A 20,605-nucleotide genomic window follows, 5' to 3' on the forward strand; every position below is an offset into this window, starting at 1 on the left:
GCTGCGGCCTTCCTTTTTCACTTCTTCACTTTCGAACGGTTATGGTTCGAAGAGCAAACAAAAGTTAACTGCGTTTCGTTCGTTTCCACGAAGCTCCGGAGGCTTTCCTCAACAGCTTTCTGAGCACAAGACGTGAACGCTCCCCTTTCGCGAGCAGGGTGTGCTGCTAGGCGAGTTGGTTTGACATTGTGAACACTGAAGCGCTGCCAGACGACGGACGAAGGACTGTGTGTCTAGTCCTCCCTTCGTCCGTCGTCTGCAAGCGCTTCAGTGTTCACAAGTTCCCCTTTCGTCTAGGACAGCTTTTCAAAATAAATGCGTTCAAATGCGTGAAACCAGTCGAAAATATTTCTCCTGACCTAGTAATTCTGTACCTGCTAAGGGACGCGCCAGTCAACCTGTAATAAACTTACAACCGCGGAGAATTTGCGGCCTTTAAAAGAATTCTCCTAATCTCTCTACAGCCAAGGGCCCTGCTATACTTTGTATGACCGTTTTTTTTCTTAAAGAGGAGTTCTCTTCGCAGGAACGGACGGATCTGCTACAAGTCGCTTTGGAAACCCTCACAGTCGTTCTCGAAGGGCATGATTCAGCCACTGCCGGTCACAAACGCTGCCAAGACATCCCCTCGGAACAAAGGGAGGAATATTTAAAAAGAGGTACTCTCTTGTAGTCCTTACGCGCTTTCTCTGATCAGTAAAGGAATATTTGATCTGCTGAGTATAATGCGGCAGGCCGCTTCAGTTTATATCGATGGTGCAGCCACAGTTTATGCGACTAGGCTGTTAGCATGAAAATTATCCGAGTTTTTGAACTAGGTTGCGCTATTTGGAAGTTTCACGTTTGGTGTCGCCGCCACGCGGCTGCCTACGGTACCAGTGGAGAGGTGATACACCGGCACACGGCGCCCGACTTGATTCTGTGTTTCCCCGGACGGATGGCACGTTAGCTTAATTTAATGAATGCTTCATGCATTTTATAAAATTTATTCGGCGAAAAAGTGGGCACAGTACGGTTCTCCAATGAACAATATTCTTCTTAGGGACGGGTGGTCGTCATTAATAATAATTAAAAAAATGATGCACCAAATTAACATTCTAGGCGCCGATAAAAAAAAAAACGGCAGTCTTTCCGCTGGTTCCGTCTGTGTATAAGCTATGAACCAACTGGCCAAGCAATTCACGCTTCTGACCTAGAATCTCACCCCATCTTACTAGAGGCCATTCGAAGGATGGTTTCATAAAAGCTGAGCGGCTGGGCTGTTTAAACAATTAATGTCCTCAGCGTGTTATGGTACAAATGCAGAAACCGGTTATAAGCAGATAAAATTTCGTCATGAACAGACTAACTAGGAGGGTAACCCCTGCTCGCCCAACACATATCCGTGATGTGTTGGGTCCACTATAGGAGCAATGCAGCTCCGTATTTGGAGCGCTAAAATAAATGTTTTTCTTCCTTCCTCGCACGCAATTCCTTGCTTCGTATGAATGCGTGGTGTTGGTACTCATTAGTTTTGCGCATAAAACAGTCTTACAAACGTTTCAGGAATAGGCCCCCAACCTTTCTGACCCTATAGGTAAAAAAAGCTATGGTTAGTATTATAAGCTCCTAAGAGCTACAGGCGAAAGTTAGCTGGTCGCTCATTCAGAACGGTCTCCCATAAGTAAGCATGTGCTTCAGATTATCTCAGACTATACTATAGCTGATGACTGACATGTGGGAAAAAACTTAAAGCTATTGCAATGTATTGCGCATCACCACAAAGATGTTACGAGGCAGAAGGCCGTCGCAGCGTGTAGAAACTCTCAACACAAGGCGCACAACGAATACTAGGCGCAGGCTGCCGCGATGGATTCGGACAGCAAGCGTACGCGCCAAGCACACACCACACAACCTCGTCCGCGTCGTCACCGTTCGCTTGGTTCGTAGCAATAACTTGCATTGTCTTAGTGCTAGGTAAAAATCGCAATGCAAATGTTCGTGACTGCAATTACCTTTGTGAACTGTAACGACTTCTGCCCTTTCTTGACTTGTTATCGTTTGAAAATCGAAAAATGCTCTTAGTAGAAAAAATGCGGACAAAATGCATGTAATGTCCTTTAGCACTTCGTCGGTGAGCTTTGTAATTGTGACTAAGGTCGGTGCAGCTGTGATCTTTGTGCTCTTTCAGGTGTCACTGCAGAGGAGATGATGTCTCAGTGCGCCCTGTACCTAATTGCGGGCACTGAGACGCCCGTCACACCCTTGACTGTGGCGGCCAGCTACCTGGCTAAGAATCCTGGAATTCAAGCCAGGCTGAAGGACGAAATCGACAGCTGCTTCACAGAAACGGTAAGAAATTTGTCGCTCATGGCTCATTTGGGGCCGGGGCTTGCATTGCAGAAGCCGAAGTCAGTGGGTTGCGCAGTGAATACTGTCTCCGACAATGCAGATTTTATTGTCCGATATCCAGAAAAATCCCTTTAAGTGATAAAAGTCCCCCATTGAGTCTCAGCATGTAACGTATATTCGTCGAGAGTTTATTCATCACAAAGGGGCGGATTGCAGCACATGACTTTAGGCCATATATGCATTGCATGGGTGGTGGTGAAAACTTTCTTGGGCTCCCGCACGACCCCACTGCACTCAAACGCTCATGTCCCGGAGGCTCATGACACTGGCAGCCCTGCCTGTGGCGACGGCTTGCTTGGCCGGGCCCTCGGAGTGCAGTAGGGTCTCCCAAGCCTCCCAAGTGGTAAGGTGCTCTAGGCCCCGCGGGGGAGGATCCTCCGGGCAGAGGGAAAGGATATGATCGAGAGTGGCTTTGGGTGGTGGCAGAGGGTAAAGGAGGGGGTTTGTGTGGACTTGGTGAAAGCGCGAGCGTATATAAGGGGAGGGTAAGGTGCGTGTTTGGAGCCGCCTCCAAAGTGTCTGGTGATAATTGTCAAGGGAGGGATGGTGTGTGTGTGTGTGTGTGGAAGGGGGGGGGGGGGGGGTAGAACCGACCCTCTGCTTTGCAGGCCTGCGTTAGTTCACTGAATGAATGCATGCGCTCCCGTGAGATCCCTAGATCGGAGGCCACCGGTGCCCGGTTGAGAGAACCTCGGGCTAAAGCGTTGGCGGCCTCGTTTCCGGGATTCCAGGACTGGGCAGGCACCCATATGAGCTCCATGTGGCGGGGCGGGTGTGCGGCGAGGGAGTTCAGTATGCGAAATGCAGGGACGTGAACTCTCCCGCGGGCGAAATTTAGTATGGCAGTTTTAGAGTATGATATTATATACCGGGCCTCCGTGCGCGTGATGGCTAGGGTAATGGCGGCCTCTTCAGTCTCCTCCGAAATGGCAGTGGGGGATATGTGAAGGGTGGCATGGGATTGTATAAATATTTCATTCAAACTAGAGGGAACACTTCAGCTCCGCCGTAAAGGTTTGAAGAGAAAGCGTTAATGTGTTAATTCCAATATATGCGGAATTGCTCATTCTCCATACTTTACACTCATAGATCCCTGGGAATCCCATACAACTCTTGGCGCAGTGGTGCAGCGGCGACCAATCATTAATATAAATGCCACCTGCCACAGTGGACAGGTTATGTAGACGTCACAACTTCACGTGACCTAGGTGGCCCACCTGCCACCTAGGTTGCTTCTATGGAGGTTTTTCCTGGATTTTTTGGTCATGGCCAAAGACGCCGGCTTTTCTTAACGCTGCCGTGATAAAATGAATGCAGATGTGTTAGAACACAGTAAGTGAGTTAGTATAGTTTTTTTAATGTGCGCTTGTTGATTTTCATCGTGGCTTACTGCATTTATAGGATACTGAACCAAGCTTTGAAGAAATTAACAAGCTTACTTACCTGAACGCTGTCATATCTGAAGCATTGCGAATTCACCCTCCAATTGCCAGGTGAGTTCAACGACCAGCTATCTTTATTACCAGCAGAAGAAAAGACAAAGTGTGAGAGCCCGACTAGGCAAAAAAATATACATGTGATTTACTTGCAAACAGGAACAATAAAGCTTGTTTCCTAATATTTCCCAAGCAATGAAAAAAAAAAACGACCAGCACTGCCACTGAAATAAATTAGCTTCATCCAATTACAGAATTCACTAGCAGGTGGCGTTTGAAACGGCAGCTTGATGGCGTATTGTTCTGCGTTTCTTCGAGACAGACGAGGAATGTTTGTTCTCGGAGCTGTCGCACTTATTGCCTGCTAATAATAATAATAATTGGTTTTCGGTGGAAAGGAAATGGCACAGTATCTGTCTCATATATCGTTGGACACCTGAACCGCGCCCTAAGGGAAGGGATAAAGGAGGGAGTGAAAGAAGAAATAGAGAAGTAGGTGCCGTAGTGGAGGGCTCCGGAATAATTTCGACCACCTGGGGATCTTTAACGTGCACTGACATCGCACAGCACACGGGCGCCTTAGCGTTTTTCCTCCATAAAAACGCAGCCGCCGCGGTCGGGATCGAACCCGGGAACTCCGGATCAATAGTCGAGCGCCCTAACCACTGAGCCACCGCGGCGGGTGATTGCCTGCTGCAGAATCAATTTTTATGACGCTATATTACGCGTGGAAGACAGGAAGGGGGCAGAGTGGGTCAGGGAATAAACGCGGGTTAATGAAATCCTAATCGAAATCAAAAGGAAGAAAGGGGTTTGGGCAGGGCATGTAATCTGAACGCAAGATAACCGATGGTGGTTAAGGGCAGCGGAGTGGATTAATAAAAGGAAAGCGTAGAAGGGGGGGGGGGGGGGGGGGGGCAAAAAGTTATATGGACAGATTGGGTTATGAAGTTTCCGGGGATGCGGTGGCCGCAGCTGACACTGAACCTGGTTAGTTAGAGAGATAAGGCAGAGGCATTCGCCCTGCAGTGGGCGCAGTCAGGCTGATCATGATGATTACGCGTGATACGATTACTTTGATTGCAGACTGGAACGCTGCGTGGTCGAGGACATCACCCTTGTCGAACAGGGCATCCAACTGCGCAAGGGCATGCCGGTGTTCGTCCCGCTCCACGCCTTACACCATGACCCGGAGTTCTTCCCAGAACCGGAATGTTTCAACCCAGAGAGGTGAGCAAACTAATCTAACGGCGTATCCCAATTGGCGATCCGTAGCAACTTTTCTTGCTCCACCAAACTGAAAAGCGTGCTTCAAAGGGGTGATTTGTACTCATCTCCTGACTCCTGATTGGAGAGCGACGGTGTGGTCCCTAGACTCCCTAGACGTCTTGCTCCTTCGCAGTTTCGGAGAGCTGCACTGGGTTGCCGAACGGAATATTACGCCAAAAGTTTCAGCTACAGGCCGAGTGTGATTCATCGGTACCATGCCAGGATCACTCCAGTAGATAATCTTGATGGCTTGACCGACTGATTCATCAATACTAAAGTAGCAAAGATACTCAATTCAAGAGCGCAAGGAAGTTGCGAGACATCGCCTTACCTGCATACCAATTCAGACAGAGTACGGTATCCCGTATGGGCATCCATTGGAACCTTATTATATTGTCATATAGTCCTGACGGCAGTCCGGCAGGCGGGAGGCAGAGAAAGGCTTCCAATGAAAGCTGTCTGTTGGCCGATTTTGTGGCCGCAAGAAAGTGAAGATGTGCGCTTGGCAGTCGTCGATGGCCGGAATTTCTGCCGTTTTCAGTCACGCTCAATTTAAAGACAGCATCGAACAGTATCTGTAAGAGCCATGGAAGAACGACAGTCATCTGCAACATCTTTGGAACAACGTGGAAACGGCAGAGGGCGATTATGACTTTTCTAGTGCTCTCTGGTGCCTTCTTGCCTAGAAAACAAAGTGATAAGCCTATGAGATACCGGCGATAAACAAAGCGCAAAAGTAAAGATTGCAGACGTAAACAACACTTCGCTCCGATATCAAAGTTCAGTGATGTATATATACATAAACGTGCAATGATGTGTCATATGAGCGTAATATCATCCACTGAAGTGACGATTATTTAGGCATACGGAGTGATACGTTTTATAAGAGGAGTTCGCAGCAATCATACATACCAAATACAAAACTGCCTTTTTCTTTTTCCAGGTTCTTGAAAGAAGACAACGACTCCATCTTGAGGTACTCGTACTTGCCATTCGGAGCCGGTCCTCGGGCCTGCATAGCCATGCGTTTTGCACTGTGCGCCATGAAGGTCTGCCTGCTTCAGGCCGTCCGAAACGTCGAATTCGTGGACCCTGAGAAGGTATCTTTTTACTTCAGGAGACAAAATAGACAGAGAAGAACTGGTTCCAGCAGCTTACTGTAGGGAAGGCGACACTCCGGAGTTACTCTGAGAGCGGCCTAACTTGCAGCTCTTTGTTCGAGACCACCGTACTCTTTCTAGATCTTAACTGTCGCCGACGACATGTATCTGTGATGAAGAAGAACTATTTCTTCATGTGTGCGTTGCCTAAAAAATTGTTTCTCTCATGGTGACAGGCCCAACGTGGCTGGCTGTTCTAATAAACATTCAAACGCACTCTGAAACGAAGCTGCGCCAAAGCTTCGAACTGCAAGAGCAAGGCTTGTTAGTGAAACGCAGCAACAAGCATGTACCTTTTTCTTGACGATAAATTTCAGAGATAAAGTTATGGTACAAGAAAGGGCCCCGCTTTTGCACTTGGGTTACCGCGCAACACGGACAACTGCAGGGGAACAAAATCAATGATTATCAAACTTTGTGGCGAGGAAATAGAAAAATTCAGGCAGTGGTGTGTTTCGCTAATACGTAGATAATTTCTCTCTGCCTGTTTTAAAGATCACTTTAAAATCAGCACATGCATGAAGATTAGGTTAAATTCAAACTAATATAAAATAGCATGAAAGCGTTCCAACCTGCTTGTGCACGTTTTGTTTTCTCTTTTAGCTCTTAATTAAGCTGCTGTGTTGAATGATTTATCGTCACAGAGGATACCAGAGCTCGGTCACCTGTATAAGTATAGAAAGCCATAGGAGCTCAAAAACACAAACACTGACGTAGTGAAAGATAGGGAGGAACACTAGAGCGTTCGTCCCGTCCCCTCACTACTTCCGTGTTCGTATTTCTGCACTCCTACGCCATTCATAAATATGCGCCAACACGCCCAGCCACAAGTACCTGCGTAAGGCTTTGCAGTATTGCCAGCGTTTTAAATCGCAGGCTAACTGAGCCCTTCCATATTTTGAAAGACGCTGTACAAGGAAGCCACGTTTACTTCTTGTTTTTTAGTTACACATCGGCCGACCTGCTGATAAGAAACTAGGTGCTCATTAATTTAATTATACGTTGCTGACTACCAGCCGGATGTTGCCTTCCTACGTCGCGGCGTCGCCGTGGTAAGGGGACTCTGAGCTCTCTTTCTAACAGGCATGTATTGTTGGGCAGGTATAGGTTCACCATGTTTTTGAGAAAATGTGCCAAAAAAGGAAGGCCACAGACATGAGAAACACGCAAGCGCCCTAACAATTGACAGTTTATTAAATAAACTATCAATTGTTAGGGCGTTTGCGTGTTTGTGCGCTGACATTTGTATCTTGCGTGTTTCTTCCCTGTCTGCCGTGCTCCTATTTGGCGTTCTAGTCGTTTTTGACCTCACTAGACATAGCATATCCAAGCGAAGGAATCGGCCAGGGCTTGGTTTTGAATCTCAAGGAAAATCCCATAAGCGACTGCTAGAGAGAGAGATGCATGAGGTGGATAAGTAGAATAGTGAAACGTTCGAAACTAGGAAAAAGTAATTGACGAAAAAATAGTAAATACAACGCTATAGTTAAACATAACTGAGAACCAGCAAATTCGTCGAATCTGGGTCAACGTTCGTAAAACAATTTTTGTATCTTGTTGACCCTGTCTGAGGTGAAAGTTTGTTCGAGAACTTGCCACTTGAGACAATTATCCTAACATAATTTAGCACCTCAGCGTTTACAAGTGTAACTTTTCGATCAGATGTACTCAGGTAAGGAAATAGTTGCTTCTAATTTCTTTTCTTCTTTCATGCGGTACATGCAGACGCAACTGGTAACAAACCGACCAGATTTACTCATTACGCTTTTCTTCTCTTACTGTAGTTCTCGCCAAAATGCCGAAGCGAAAGTTCAGAAGACGAACTCACTGAGCTGTCTTTCAAAGTCAGGAGACGGATGCCCTGACGATTGAGCCATCGACGCCTTCTGCAAGAAAACCTACCCGAGGGCTATCGATCGGTTTTCGCCATCATGCCCCCTTCCCCCCTTTCCAATAACTTTGGTTGCTTACGAAATAAAATTCCAGCGATAAACGGACGAGCGGTGGAGTGTTAAGGTATACAAAGTGGGTTCCAGGTTACAGTTTCAAGGCTATAAAAAGGTAACCTGAGATAGCAGAGATTCAGTTTAAGGAATTAATGCTAAGGACATGTGCGCTGGGGAAGAGAGGCTGCAGCTGGATGAATAAGAAGAAATAACACTCCTCTTTTAACACACCGAACACTAAACATCGTTGATCGACGTTATTTATTTACATGAACAGTAAAGGAGAGATTGGTGCTGCATAGCGGCTCCGGCTACTCCTTTTCACCAATTCATAGTAACCACTTGATCCGACGAAGTACAGCTAAACATAACATAAAACAAACACAAACACTTTTTCTGTCATGTCACTCCAAACGACTTCAGCCGTGCGTACAATAGACGCGTACCCCTTGTATCACACATATCGCGCTTCACGTGACACCTACGTGCGCAGCAGTCTTTTTATAGGCGGCTAGTCACCTTTACGCAGCGTTACACGCCAGTTAGTAGCGACAAGACGCCGCTGTGGGAAGGAGCATACGTCGTCATATTCCGTCCACATTACGCACCGTGCTGAAAAACGTTTCCTCAGAGACCAATTTGTCTGCGAGCGCGCGTCACGCCTCGGCTCTCCGCAGCTGTAGTGGTAATATGAGTATCCGTAAAGATGGAGTTTATAACGACTGATCTAGTGTGCCCTGGATGACATATTACAATTCGGTTTGATGACATGAATGCAGACAAAAAAAAAAAAGTCTAACAGGAGCATGCTGGCAACTAGCGTCAGATGAGGCACAACGCCTGCCTACTTTTTAAAAAAAGAGAGAGAGGAAATAAATGATGAGCAGTGAGAGAACAGAGCGAGAGAAATAGGACGCTCGTAGCGGCACTTGCAACATGAAACGGGCGCACAAAACTCGAACGCGCAACAGTAGGCGCGCTGAACAAAGCGTATGCTCCGCTACCCACGTGTTGTAATTACGCGTATCAGTGCATCTTCTCAGAGTTGGATCAACTCTATGCATCTGCATCTCACCGCTACAGCTTGCAGGAGTCATACACAATGTTGACGTCGCTTTTTTTCCAGGCGTATAGCAAGAAACAACACCGATTTGAGTCGCAGTCGACGCAAATCGAACCTGTCCAACTGCTTGAAACACGCTCAATTTGGTGGCGGCAGTAGAATTGCAGTCTCATTTGCATTTGCGACGCTTGTAATTAACAAACGCCTAAAATCTGGCAATCTTCACCTCATCGTACTCAAGGAGTTCTAGGCCACGAGAAGCTCGTGACAAGAGGAACTGTGGCGCATTTTAAAGGCTTGACGTTGGTCTAACCAAGGTCGCTTTTTCGATAGGCAAGAAAGCTGTCAAACAGAGTTGCGCAATGTACAAGTGGTAGTAATAGCAAATATAGATGTATTAATGCATCAGCGTGAGCGCGCGACGAAATGCATATTCTAAGGCAGTACAGTACTGAAACAAAAGTGACTTGAAAAAACCACTTTGGCCTCCGTGGCTCCTATGCTACGTAGGCAATGAGTAGCCATAGCTCCACGCGCGGTAGAACATTAGGGCGCGTGACAATGTATGTGAGCACCTTGAAAATCGTGCAGCCAAACGAAAACGCAAAACACTTCCGGGCATGTCCTCCCTTCAACTCACAGGAGTGGAAAAGAGTTCGTCAGCTGCGTTCTTGCTTGTGCAGCGTGCCTAAGCGCAGCACCAATTGCTACAACGTGATCAAGGTGAATGCGATGAATTCCAGGTCTGACGGGTATTCTCGTTGAAGAGGAAGAGTGCACTGTTCGTAATCTTTGTTCCGGCGGAGATCGGTGTCGTTATAATGCGCAAACACAGGAATTGCACTACGCCACGCTAGGCCTCAGCGGCCGTGCTCGATGGCAGCCAGTGTGCGGTGCTCGGTCTCTGGCAAGAACACTACCAGGTCGCCGGTAAGAAGCGCCATGGTGACGGCCACCACAAGCGGCACGTTCTCCCTTTGCGCAAACTCCATCAGCATGCGGTCGTAGCGCAGCAGGAGAAAGGCGAGCAGCCAGCGCAGGCTCCAGGCGACGGAAGCGCCCGCGTGGTTCAGGAGGCCGGGGCCAGAGCACAGCTCAGCCGTGAGCAGCCCCGGAATGTGGCACAGGCCGACCGAATAGCTGAGCACCAACAGGTTCACCGAGTACACGGCGCGCCAGCTCGTCACGGCCACTCGGCTTCCCGCTGACCACTGCCTGCGAATTGCGTGCACCAGATGAGAGGTAGCAGCAATGGCCCGCAGCGCACCAGTGTGTGCAAGATGACGAACGCAGTAGGGATTTATCAATTACACGATGCCCGAGCGCTTATTGGATTAATTGGTCATTCATTATTTGAGGCAGCTTGAATAGCGAAAAATTCAGGGGGGGGGGGGGGGGGCACTTTGTTTAGCTGAAGTGCGGTGAGGCGAAAGCCTTTAGCGTGGCGTTGCTGCTTATGTCCCTGGTGTGCGGTTAAGATGTTGACTCAGTACACAATTGTTTGTGAATCTTAAATGCTGGAGACACTGGAGGGCGTTTGGGAGGCATCCGTCTGGTTCGAAGCCTTTCCGCAAACCCTCTCCAGCGTCCTAGACAAGAACTACATATGCGCTGGCAGGAAGTAGCGTAGTCGTTAGCACGCTCGGATGCGGAACGGAAGGATTGTGGTTCGAATCCCATCGTGCACGAAGATTCTCAATCTTATCCAGTTGCCGAAGAGCGTGACATCGTACGGACAGGCTCGTGGCCGCGAGTATGAGTCATTAAAAGCTTTCGCCTTAAATGTTCCCGGACAGCGGAGAAGTACAGGAATAGCGGGTGTCCTGCGCTCCTTTGGGTCCGTGTCATTTTGCGCTAGTCACTATACCTCATATACATAATGCCTCTGTAAGAGAACATAATAGAGGAGCTATTAGTCATTAGCATGTGATAAAATGCTCCATGAATGCCATCCGTGCTACACTGACTCCACCGTGAAGATGGTGCCCCATTTCGGCCTCATTACCCTACATTGTATTTCAGCGGCTGTGATGTGAACTCGTCCGATTTCGTCGTAAAAGACCCAGGCGGTAAAAGTAATAATCGAGGAGGCTGGGGGCTCAGAAACACGCCTGCGCATTCCGCTCGTATCCTTTGACATTTGTAAAGAAACAGTCATCGTCCGCCCTTTGCGAACCTGAAAACGAGGTGCTCGAAGGGCTGGAAGACGCAGAAGCAGAGGGCCACCAGCAACGCGGATACACCCAGTAGGCGCCTGCGACCTGTGACGCTCGTAAAGGAGGCGAACAGTGCCACGAAGGCGGCGTGCAAGAACGTGACAATGGCGGCCGCCGCGGGCGCGGCCAGATCGGCCACCAGGGCTTCCATGATCTGGGTGCCCTGGTAGAGGAAGAGGTGCGCGCACGTACACCCCTGCACCACGTGGAGCACCAGGCAGGCGCACAGGTGCCTGCACGTGGTTGTAGGAGGGATGAGAGGAGGAGGAGAGAGGCTTATGAGATAGGGAAAGGCACAGGAATGATCTCGGTCGAAGTGGACACCTGAATCTAGGCGTGAGGAAAGGGAGGAAGAAGCGGATGAAAAGGCAGAAACAGAAAGAGTCACCGCAATGGAAAGGTCCAGGGTTAAGCACACTGTGTTGGGGGTGGATGGTGGTGGGAGAAGTGTTTGGCCACTGAATCCCAAGAACTCTAGCGTGTATACTTGAAGGCCGTGTCGTTGTACCGTTCACGAAAGAGAAGATGTTCCGTTTCGTCCAGGAGGCCGAAGTTAGGGAACGAGGAATTTACATGCAACTTCCAGCTGTGGAAAGGAGCCGAGAATATGCCCCAGGGTCTCATTTTCTTCTCAGAAGGAGCCTAAAAGGAATGGAGCTATGCCTAGCCGGCACCCCCAGGAGTCGCTCTAATTGAGTCGACTGGTAGTAAACTCTTTCATTCTCTTACCTTCTTCACGCTTTTCCCTCCCTCCCTCTTGTCCGCCGACCGGTTTTAAGGTGCCCACACTTACCCACATTGAGATAAGCGGCCGCGTTTCGATGAATGCGAAACGAAAAGGGCGCCCGTGTGCTGTGCGATGTCAGTGTACGCTAGATCCTCAGCTGGTATAAATTATTCCGGGTCCCTCCACTGCACCACCTTCTTTTCTGTTTCTTCTTTACCTCCCACTTTGCTCTCTTTCCTCACGGTTCAGCTGAGGTGTCCACTGTGAAGTGAGGAAGTTTGTGCGCGTTTAATTGCAAGTGTTCCATGCAATGTTTCCTTGTGCTCTAACGCCTGTGCCCTCGGGCTCTTCCTGCAAGTTTGGTGATGCGGCTCTTCTATATGCATCTTTCATCTGTCATCCTCATCGAGCTTACTTAGCAAACTCCATTGAATCACTTCAAAATAAAGTAGCAAAGTTTAATGCCCACGATTATTGCACCCTAACTAGCGTAAAAAAGCCTTAAAGAAACGTTAAGCTTACAGCACCTTCAAACTAGTAGATTAAATTCCCGTCTGTCTTTCATCCACAAACTATACCGTGGTTTATCACACTTTCTAAAAACATTTTTACGCTCTGCTCTTCATATATGTTCTCGCTTAGACCACACATTTAAAATTAGTCTAATATCTGCGTGCACAATTTTGTTTAAGTATACACCTCTACTACTTTACATCTCGGAATAAACAGTTTGCCTACAGATGTCACTTTCATTATACCTGAAAACACATCATTCCTGAAAACTTTGTAATGGACACATTAGAATGTTGAGCTGTCTGGGTTGCTTTGTTTTTATTACTTTAAGATGTTTCTTACTGCTTGTAATTGGTTATTTCTTCTCCCCGTTGCATGTAGAGGGCTGTATTCTCTATCGTATTGCATTCCCTGCTTTATGTAATGCGTGCACGTAGCTCATTCTTTAGAACTGTGTAAATTGTTTAAAACAATAATAGTAACTATTGTAGAAAATTATGTAGCTTTCTGAAATTTCTTTTACTTTGTTCTTTCATTTTTCTCTTCAAACTAACCTCTGAACTTCGTAAAGTGCAATTTTTGCTTATGTAGCTGTCGTAATCAATTTTGCACTATTAATCCCCTCGCCCTCTCGTATGCATTGCCCGAAAGTGTCATTATGGTATGTAAATAAATATAAATACATAAATAAATAGATGAAAAGCAATTTTAAAAATTTGATCAATTCTTCGTTTTGAACAATAAACATATATACCTCATAAATTTGAATGGCGCAATTAGCAAACACGGGAAGACACGGATACAGAAAGAGCGCCTCTTGCTGTTTCTTTCTTTAAGGCACTCTTTCTATTTCCTTGTCTTTCTGTGTTTGTTTCTTCGTGCCATTCAAATTTATGATGAACCAACTGGCCCAACAGCGAGTACTTCCGAAACATACCTCCACTGCCGCATGACCGACGTGACTGATAGCAACGGGTCCCATGACTTTGATCTGTCATGACTTCACTTCATACGGATAACGATCACGGCGTCTCAGGCGTGGCTATGGCTACAACAGCTGCCGCTGTGCGTAAAATGCACTGGCCAAGGCTGAGGAGTGGAATGTACTCGCTTGGCTTGCGCAGCGTACGACACCGGCGCCTTGACGCTGTCGTCCTGGCTCTTCCGGCGCTTCAGCTCCGGCGGCAGGTCGTAGCCGTAGAGGCGTGTGGCTGCCGTGTCTGCGTCGTGGACACGGCCCCAGAAGAGGAGCCAGCGTGGGCTCTCCACCAGGAACCGCTGCGCGCCCAGAAGGCCCAGGGGCACCACGGACCACACCGCCGCTTGAATGCGCCACGAGAGGGCGCTCAGCACGTAGCACGCAAAGATCCCTGCGCTGGTGGCGGCCTGGTGGTGCGACGGGTGGGCAGCAAGGTTCACTGGATGTGCCTCACCAATTGCTTCAGAGAAATAGCAGCACTTAGAGGAGTTGCCACTAGATACTTTGTGGCTTGGAGAGCTTGTTAAGCATGGCTGGCTTTTAGCGTCCGTTTTGGGCAAATTTGGGCGAAAATCGTCCCGAAGCGGCGCTGTATCCGACGTCGGAACTCAAGTCAGAACTTATGCCCAAATAAAGCCGGAATTTTCTGTCCGAATGGTGTCCACAGAGAGAAAGAAAAAAAACCGGCAGGGTACACTTAAACTCCGCTTTAACGACATGACCAGCGTTAACGGGTTAATACCCATACATGCGAAGTCGGTCACCATCGTATTTACATTCATAGCTCCCTGGAGGTCCTCATACCACGGCTGGAACAGAGGTGCAGCGGCTAAGCGATGCGCCACTGTCCTGCGATGGTAGATGCTGCCACCGCACGGGTTCGTGCGACCCAGGTTGTTCTTGCCGAGCAACCTCTCACGACCAATCATTAATTTAACTGCAACGTGCCACGGAGTTCAGTGGCATGCAGCGCAAGTAATATTCATATTAGTTTTTAGAATTTCGAAAACGCGGTTACCCTCGGCGCTGTGGCCCAACAAATTTTCTCTATTTCGACGAGTTACGAGCACTGGAGTGGTTGCTTTGCCTGCAAGCTTCTCTAAAGCGCATCTATTTTGGCGCGATGTAGACAGAGTTTGTTGGGCTACAGCTCCGAGGGCAACAGCATTTTCGAAATTCTAAACCCTGATATGGATATTACTGATTGTGGGCTGCACGCCTCACAGTAATTACGGACCTTAACAGTAATAGTTAAAAGTTAACTATTCAATTAGTTTAACACCCCTGCAAGTTAGCACGTCTTAGTTGTATTCTAATGGACTACACTGCTGACAATGATATGCTGAAGAAGGCGCTCTTTTAGCTCAAAAAGCCTATTTTTAAGAATTATGTAAAATGAGCTGAAACACCCTGTACAGCTATTATAGTGACTGTCGGCCCACTGGCCACAACTCTGACTCCAGGGCGAAAGCGGTCACCGTCTCCACATTCCTGCTAGCCGTATTGCCAGCCATTATGGCAACACATCCAGATAACCGACCGATACTATTCGGACAAAATACCACCCATGCAACAACGATTGTTCAAGCCCACGTCATTCTTGCCGGTACTGTGAAAGCCACATCGCGAATCATTTCTGCAACGTTTTTACTATCAGGGTGCTCAGAAGTACAGGAATATTATTCTTAAAGAGATTTCAACGTTTGTTGGAGCATTCAGTGGTTGATTCTGCGTCTATTTTGGGCAAGCAATCCATAATGGCAGCACAGAGTGTTCGTACAATTGACCTCCTCTCCACGCTTTACCCTCTGTGTCGTCCTACTAAAGGACGAAGCTTGACAACGAGACACCTTACCGAGTACAACCGGAGTCGTTACTTATTTCATCTTCTCCGCTGTGCCGTTAAAGGAAAACGGCAAACAGGGCATAACGGAAGTGGCACGAGTGCCCCGAGTAGCAAAGATATCGTCCAAACTCTTCACCGACCTCGGCGAGTCCCGTGTAGAGGGCCCTTTTCTCGACGGGCGCCACCTCGGCCACGTAGAGGCTGACGCCGATGGTGGTGAGGCCGAGCCATGCGCCGCACGACACCCTGGCCACGAAGAGAACCACGATGTTGGTGGACGCAGCCAGCACCAGCCACGAGGCGGCCAGTCCCACGGAGCACACCAGCATCGTCTTGCGGCTGCCCAGCCACCACAGTGGAACGCCTACATTGATGGGTGGGGAGTTGTTTGGTTCTGCTGCCTGCAGGCGGAGCCTCGTTACATATGAGCATTTGGGACAATTGGTACTGATCTAGGTTAGCCCCTTGTACGAACGATAGGAAAAGCCTGCAATAAGTTCTTAAACGCGGGAAGCCACTTTATGGCGTGTTCCCGTTTGCTACAGTCCAGGTTCGTTCAAAACACGCCTACGACGTAATTGAAAACTTTGCGTAGAATAAAACAAGACGGGAGGGTGAAACACACACACACGAGCACCTTTGCGCTCGTGTGTGTGTGTGCGTGTTTTTCCCTCCCGTCCTGTGTTGTTCTGCGCAAAGTTTTCAATTATGTCTCTACACCAACTGGCCCAACGTTCTACCCTATTAAACATCTACGACGCCTTGCGTTGAAGTCTCGGAGACGTTCACGAGATGTCTGCGTTTCGTTTGCTGTTGCCCAACAGTGATCTACAGCGAAATTCGGGCTGCCTGCACTTCGCATAAAACGTGGAAAGCGTCCGGTTCTTCTCTTCCACTACACTGAGGGCAGTGCGGAGTTAGTCGGGTGGGTTGTGGCTTTCACTGTAGCGCCATACGGTCCAGAGGCAAACAAAACGTTGCAGTTAACAGTTATCGCGCTGCCACCCACTTTTTTAACGCGATAGCGTTAAGGGCCACGTGTCGCTGAAAAGCCGGTGTCGGCGTCAGCGGCGTTGGCCGTGAGCGAAAAATCTCTCCTCTCCCTCCTCGCAATGTACGCCACTGCCCCAACAGATAGCGTGCGACGGCAGCGCCTCCCGCCCATCTCGTCCGGGCGCAGTGGGACCGTGCGGGCACGCAGGAATCACGCGGTGAGCGGCGAACAACGCAGCTCACATCCAAAGCGCGTTCACCACGAAGCTTGCGGCTTGCTGCCCGTTCGTTCGGCGCGCAAGCTATGCTGGCGTTCGTGGCATCGGGTTTCTCGAGAACGATGTGCCGACGAACTACGACTGCAACTTGAGTCTCGCGCGTTTCGGCAAGACGCCTGGCAGTACTTCTACGTGGTTTGCCGTTCCGCGCGTCCGTTTCACCGTACGTAGCAGAGCGATTTGTCTAACGGCCAAGGCGTCGCGCCGAACGGGAGATGGCGTTCCGTGGACTCCCTGACAGTGCTGCAACACGCTGTCGCGTTCCACTCTTAAAGACGAAGCTTAAGCGTCCTCCAGTTTTTTTTTTTTTGAAGAATTCCCGCTTCTAGTTGGCTGGCACACCCTGTATACGATATTCCAGGCCATTCTTCCTTCAGGCAGGGCCATGGTTCCTTGTCACTAACGAGCACGAAATGACAGCAAACTTGTCTTTCAGGCGTTCACTGGAACGTCTTCACCGACACCTCACTTATGCTGTACCCGAAACGAGCGCTCCACCGGCGGCTCCCAGCAGCAGGACATCGGCAAGCCAACGGCCTCCGGACTGGCTGTCGGCCACGCTGTACCAGGACTCTCGCTCGATGGAAGGCATGGCCACCGAGGCGAAGCCCAGCGTGGTGCCGGCGGCGCAGGAGCCCAGGCAGGCGGCCAGCATGCCGCGCACATGAATTCCGTGTACCACAGTACTTTCGCTGCCGCTGGTCGGCGTGCCGCCTCTGGCCGGAGGATGGAGGTGGCGCAGTGCCTCCATAGCCGCGTTGGCCGCCGCCTGCTGCGCATTGCCATTGAGTCCAGAGGATGGTCCTTGTGAGGGCGCTTTCAGCGACGCCTGAGACCTGGATCGCCAGTGCGTGAGTGAGTGAGTGAGTGAGTGAGACATTTTAATGCGTGGTTCGCGTCAGCTTTGCGATGAATAGGTGTCCCGGTGAGGCCTAAGGGCACAGAGGCAATCCAGTAATATACGTTGTGGGGCTAGTTGGTTCATACTCAGACTTCTTTTATGCGCACAGAAAGACGACACAAAAAGACAAGGTAGACAGGATGCGCTCCGTCCTGTCTACATTGTCTTTTTGTGTCGTCTTTCTGTGCGCATAAAAGAAGACAGAGGCAACTGTAAGCCTAGAACACGGGTGACGTGTCTTTCTATAGGTGAGGCCAGAGGACTGGACGGAGGTGTGGAGCTGCCCAGCTCTGCCAAGTTCTTGTTCTCTCAGTAAGGAAATGCGCGCTCAGATGGTCCCTTCATATTGTTGCCAGGCTAGCTACCATCACTGGCCGTACGAATATAATACAACGCGCCGTGTCGCATGCACAATAAGTAGTTGTGTTTGCAGCTGTACAAACTCAGTCGAAAGATTTCGGACTAAGTTAGTTCTCGCTCCATCAAAAATGTTTAGTTTTCTTTGCTTTCTTCTGATAAAATTTCCGGGTAATTTTCTCAATTGAAGAATAATAATAATAATTGGTTTTGGGGGAAAGTAAATGGCGCAGTATCTGTCTCATATATCGTTGGACGCCTGAACCGCGCCGTAAGGGAAGGGATAAAGGAGGGAGTGAAATAAGAAAGGAAGAGAGAGGTGCCGTAGTGGAGGGCTCCGGAATAATTTAGACCACCTGGGGATCTTTAACGTGCACTGACATCGCACAGCACGCGGGCGCCTTAGCGATGAATGGCAGGGACAAAATGAAATTCTATCGCATTTAAATTTCATTTGAGTTTCGTCCTACCTATTTTCATCCTTTTGAGTAGTTAGAATGCAGTCATGACCCGATTTTTGACGGAATGATTCTCTTGGAGAGGCGGATGACAAGATTAAAATGAAATTTGAGAGAAACAATTGCATCATAACTTCTATTTAGCTTGGGCGAGTCTAAGCATCCTAAAACAAGCCAGCGCGGCAGCACCACAGTTGAACATGATTAGACACAATGTGCGAGCAGCCTCGGCACACACTCATTAAAAGGGCATGGTTTCTTGTCATGCAAGTTTTTGTGTAGACTTTACAATCAAACTTGTTACAAACCTACGTTCTACAGCAATTGCTTAGGGTCAATCACTTCTCGTCCTTTTCCGGTGATTATATGCATAAATGAAGCCTCGTGGGCACTACCCGCCAAAATTCTTTCTTTTTACGAGCGACGCCTTCGAAAGTAAGACACCGGAATACTTGCGTACGCGTCCGATTTCTTGCGATGCGCCAGGATTACGCTGAATATGGATGGCAGTGAGCACGCCTTGATTCCACTTCTTCTTCTCTGCATGAACTCTCACGCGGTGGCTGCCTCCTGTTTCTCATCCTTTTCCTTTAGAATATGCACGGGCTTGGAATGAAAACTGACCGCAAGAAAGTCAAGTTTAAAGAAGGAATTTAGCAAAAAAGAAGAGGGATTAAAGACCGACTCCCAGACTTTTCGCCTTCCTCCCGGGCTAAGATGAGACAGCGTTTCAGCATTTAGGCCTAATGGATTATTTTTCACACTTTTAGTGAAGCTCTTATGACACTGCTCTAGCGTTTAATATCTCCAAGTTGAGGACAGCCGTCGTCCTAACTTTTAAAAACCTCCCAATCTTTTAAGGGCATCGTATGAGTGCTCTACTGTAATGTTGAAGAGCAAAAATTGTGGCCTAAAGACTTCTGATCAAAGCTGTAGACTATTGAGAGAGCGCACTTTCTTTTAGGGAGGCAACCTACCTTAATTATGGAAGTAGGCAGGGAAGTCAATATAAAAATGAGTCCAGTCCGTTCACAACCGCATACATGATATCAGATCCCAAACATAAATTCGTCTGACCCTACATGCAGCCAATGCTCGGATCTTTAGCGAGGAAAAGAAGACTCACGTTGAATTCCAATGGCAGATCCGGATCAAGTTTTTCTGCTCTGTTGGGAGCAATCGTATTCCAATGGCAAAATAGGAGTGCGAGTTGTCTGTTCCAATGGCAGATCGGGATCAGACGTCGATCCCCGGATCGCTCTGTGGAGCAGCGATATTTGCTCCGCCGATATCGGCAGATTTCACCGGAACCTCGCGCGACGTTTTACTTGCCCGCGTCTGCTTCCGGTCATGACCGGCTGCATCCGTCCTGTCGCATACGCGAACTTCCTGTCGTCGCTACGCGGTGATCCGGGAAACGTACAAGCTGTATTTTTTACTTTTTTAAAATTGAATTCTCCCAAATGTAATTATTTTTCGTCTTGTTCGCGTCCGCCCAAGTTAAAACAAAAAATTTTCTTAACGGGATGTCAATTCCATCGCGGTCAATTCTCTGTGACCGCTTTTTAGACCAAAATCGTTGACTTGTTTGAACCTCCCGCGTTTTCTGACGTCAGACGACGCGTACTCTCTAAGCCTAGCAGGTCTGTAAATAAGGAAGCAATCTGAAAATTTGGCGCGTTTCATCACTAGAATTTTGTGGTGCGGGCATCATCACACAAAGCGAAAGCTTCGTGCGCCTTTTGTTTGCCGTGAACGTGAGAGACAGTGTGGCGGCAAGGACGAATCGCTGGTGAAGCGAGAGGCCGTGCTTCGAAGGGCGCCGCCATGTTGCCGGAACTTGGAGCTATTCTTGCGCTGAAGTGCCCCCGCGGGAGCGCATGTATTCCATTGGCAAAATGGGAGGGAGTGATCTCCGCCTGAACTACGCGCTCCGTTTGTGATCCGGCGGAGCGCTCTCGATCTGCCATTGGAATTCAACATCAGAAAAAGATTGAAGGGGACAACTAAGCTCCGCCTTAAGGGTATGATGTGATAGCGTTAATGCCTCAATGCCCATATACGCGGAACAG

At 48.6% G+C, this 20,605-nt stretch overlaps 2 protein-coding genes and 1 long non-coding RNA gene across 3 annotated transcripts; 1 reads left to right on the forward strand and 2 right to left on the reverse strand.

The window, feature by feature from the left end:
• Positions 1-412: 412 nt before the first annotated feature.
• LOC144094719 (cytochrome P450 3A19-like) lies at positions 413-8,188 on the forward strand. Its single transcript, XM_077628633.1, has 6 exons — positions 413-659; positions 2,171-2,331; positions 3,793-3,884; positions 4,914-5,057; positions 6,040-6,196; positions 8,041-8,188. Exons 1-6 carry the CDS (start codon positions 488-490, stop codon positions 8,119-8,121), a joined length of 807 nt encoding a protein of 268 aa, XP_077484759.1. The 5' UTR covers positions 413-487; the 3' UTR covers positions 8,122-8,188.
• A 1,937-nt stretch (positions 8,189-10,125) lies between these two features.
• Positions 10,126-17,204, reverse strand: LOC144095277 (facilitated trehalose transporter Tret1-like). The gene is made up of 5 exons (XM_077629054.1): positions 17,160-17,204; positions 15,687-15,947; positions 13,851-14,107; positions 11,442-11,714; positions 10,126-10,480 (listed from the first exon to the last, which is right to left on the reverse strand). Exons 1-5 carry the CDS (start codon positions 17,202-17,204, stop codon positions 10,126-10,128), a joined length of 1,191 nt encoding a protein of 396 aa, XP_077485180.1.
• A 70-nt stretch (positions 17,205-17,274) lies between these two features.
• LOC144094720 (uncharacterized) lies at positions 17,275-19,057 on the reverse strand. Its single transcript, XR_013306549.1, has 2 exons — positions 18,994-19,057; positions 17,275-17,653 (listed from the first exon to the last, which is right to left on the reverse strand). It is a non-coding gene; the product is annotated as an uncharacterized LOC144094720 (long non-coding RNA).
• Between the last annotated feature and the right edge of the window lie 1,548 nt (positions 19,058-20,605).

This window comes from Amblyomma americanum, chromosome 6 (assembly GCF_052857255.1).
Source record: "Amblyomma americanum isolate KBUSLIRL-KWMA chromosome 6, ASM5285725v1, whole genome shotgun sequence".
In the NCBI taxonomy this organism is placed as follows: domain Eukaryota; kingdom Metazoa; phylum Arthropoda; class Arachnida; order Ixodida; family Ixodidae; genus Amblyomma; species Amblyomma americanum.

Bases quoted from the DNA above. Each gene is read 5' to 3' on its own strand.
- LOC144094719 (XM_077628633.1), top strand. From the start codon at position 488: ATGACCGTTTTTTTTCTTAAAGAGGAGTTCTCTTCGCAGGAACGGACG. The intron at 2,332-3,792 runs GTAAGAAATTTG...CTGCATTTATAG, and splicing joins ACAGCTGCTTCACAGAAACG to GATACTGAACCAAGCTTTGA. The intron at 5,058-6,039 runs GTGAGCAAACTA...TTCTTTTTCCAG, and splicing joins GAATGTTTCAACCCAGAGAG to GTTCTTGAAAGAAGACAACG.
- LOC144095277 (XM_077629054.1), bottom strand. From the start codon at position 17,204: ATGGCCCTGCCTGAAGGAAGAATGGCCTGGAATATCGTATACAGG. The intron at 11,715-13,850 runs GTACGCTGCGCA...AACCACGTGCAG, and splicing joins AGCGTCAAGGCGCCGGTGTC to GCACCTGTGCGCCTGCCTGG. The intron at 10,481-11,441 runs GTTCGCAAAGGG...CGCAATTCGCAG, and splicing joins TTCGAGCACCTCGTTTTCAG to GCAGTGGTCAGCGGGAAGCC.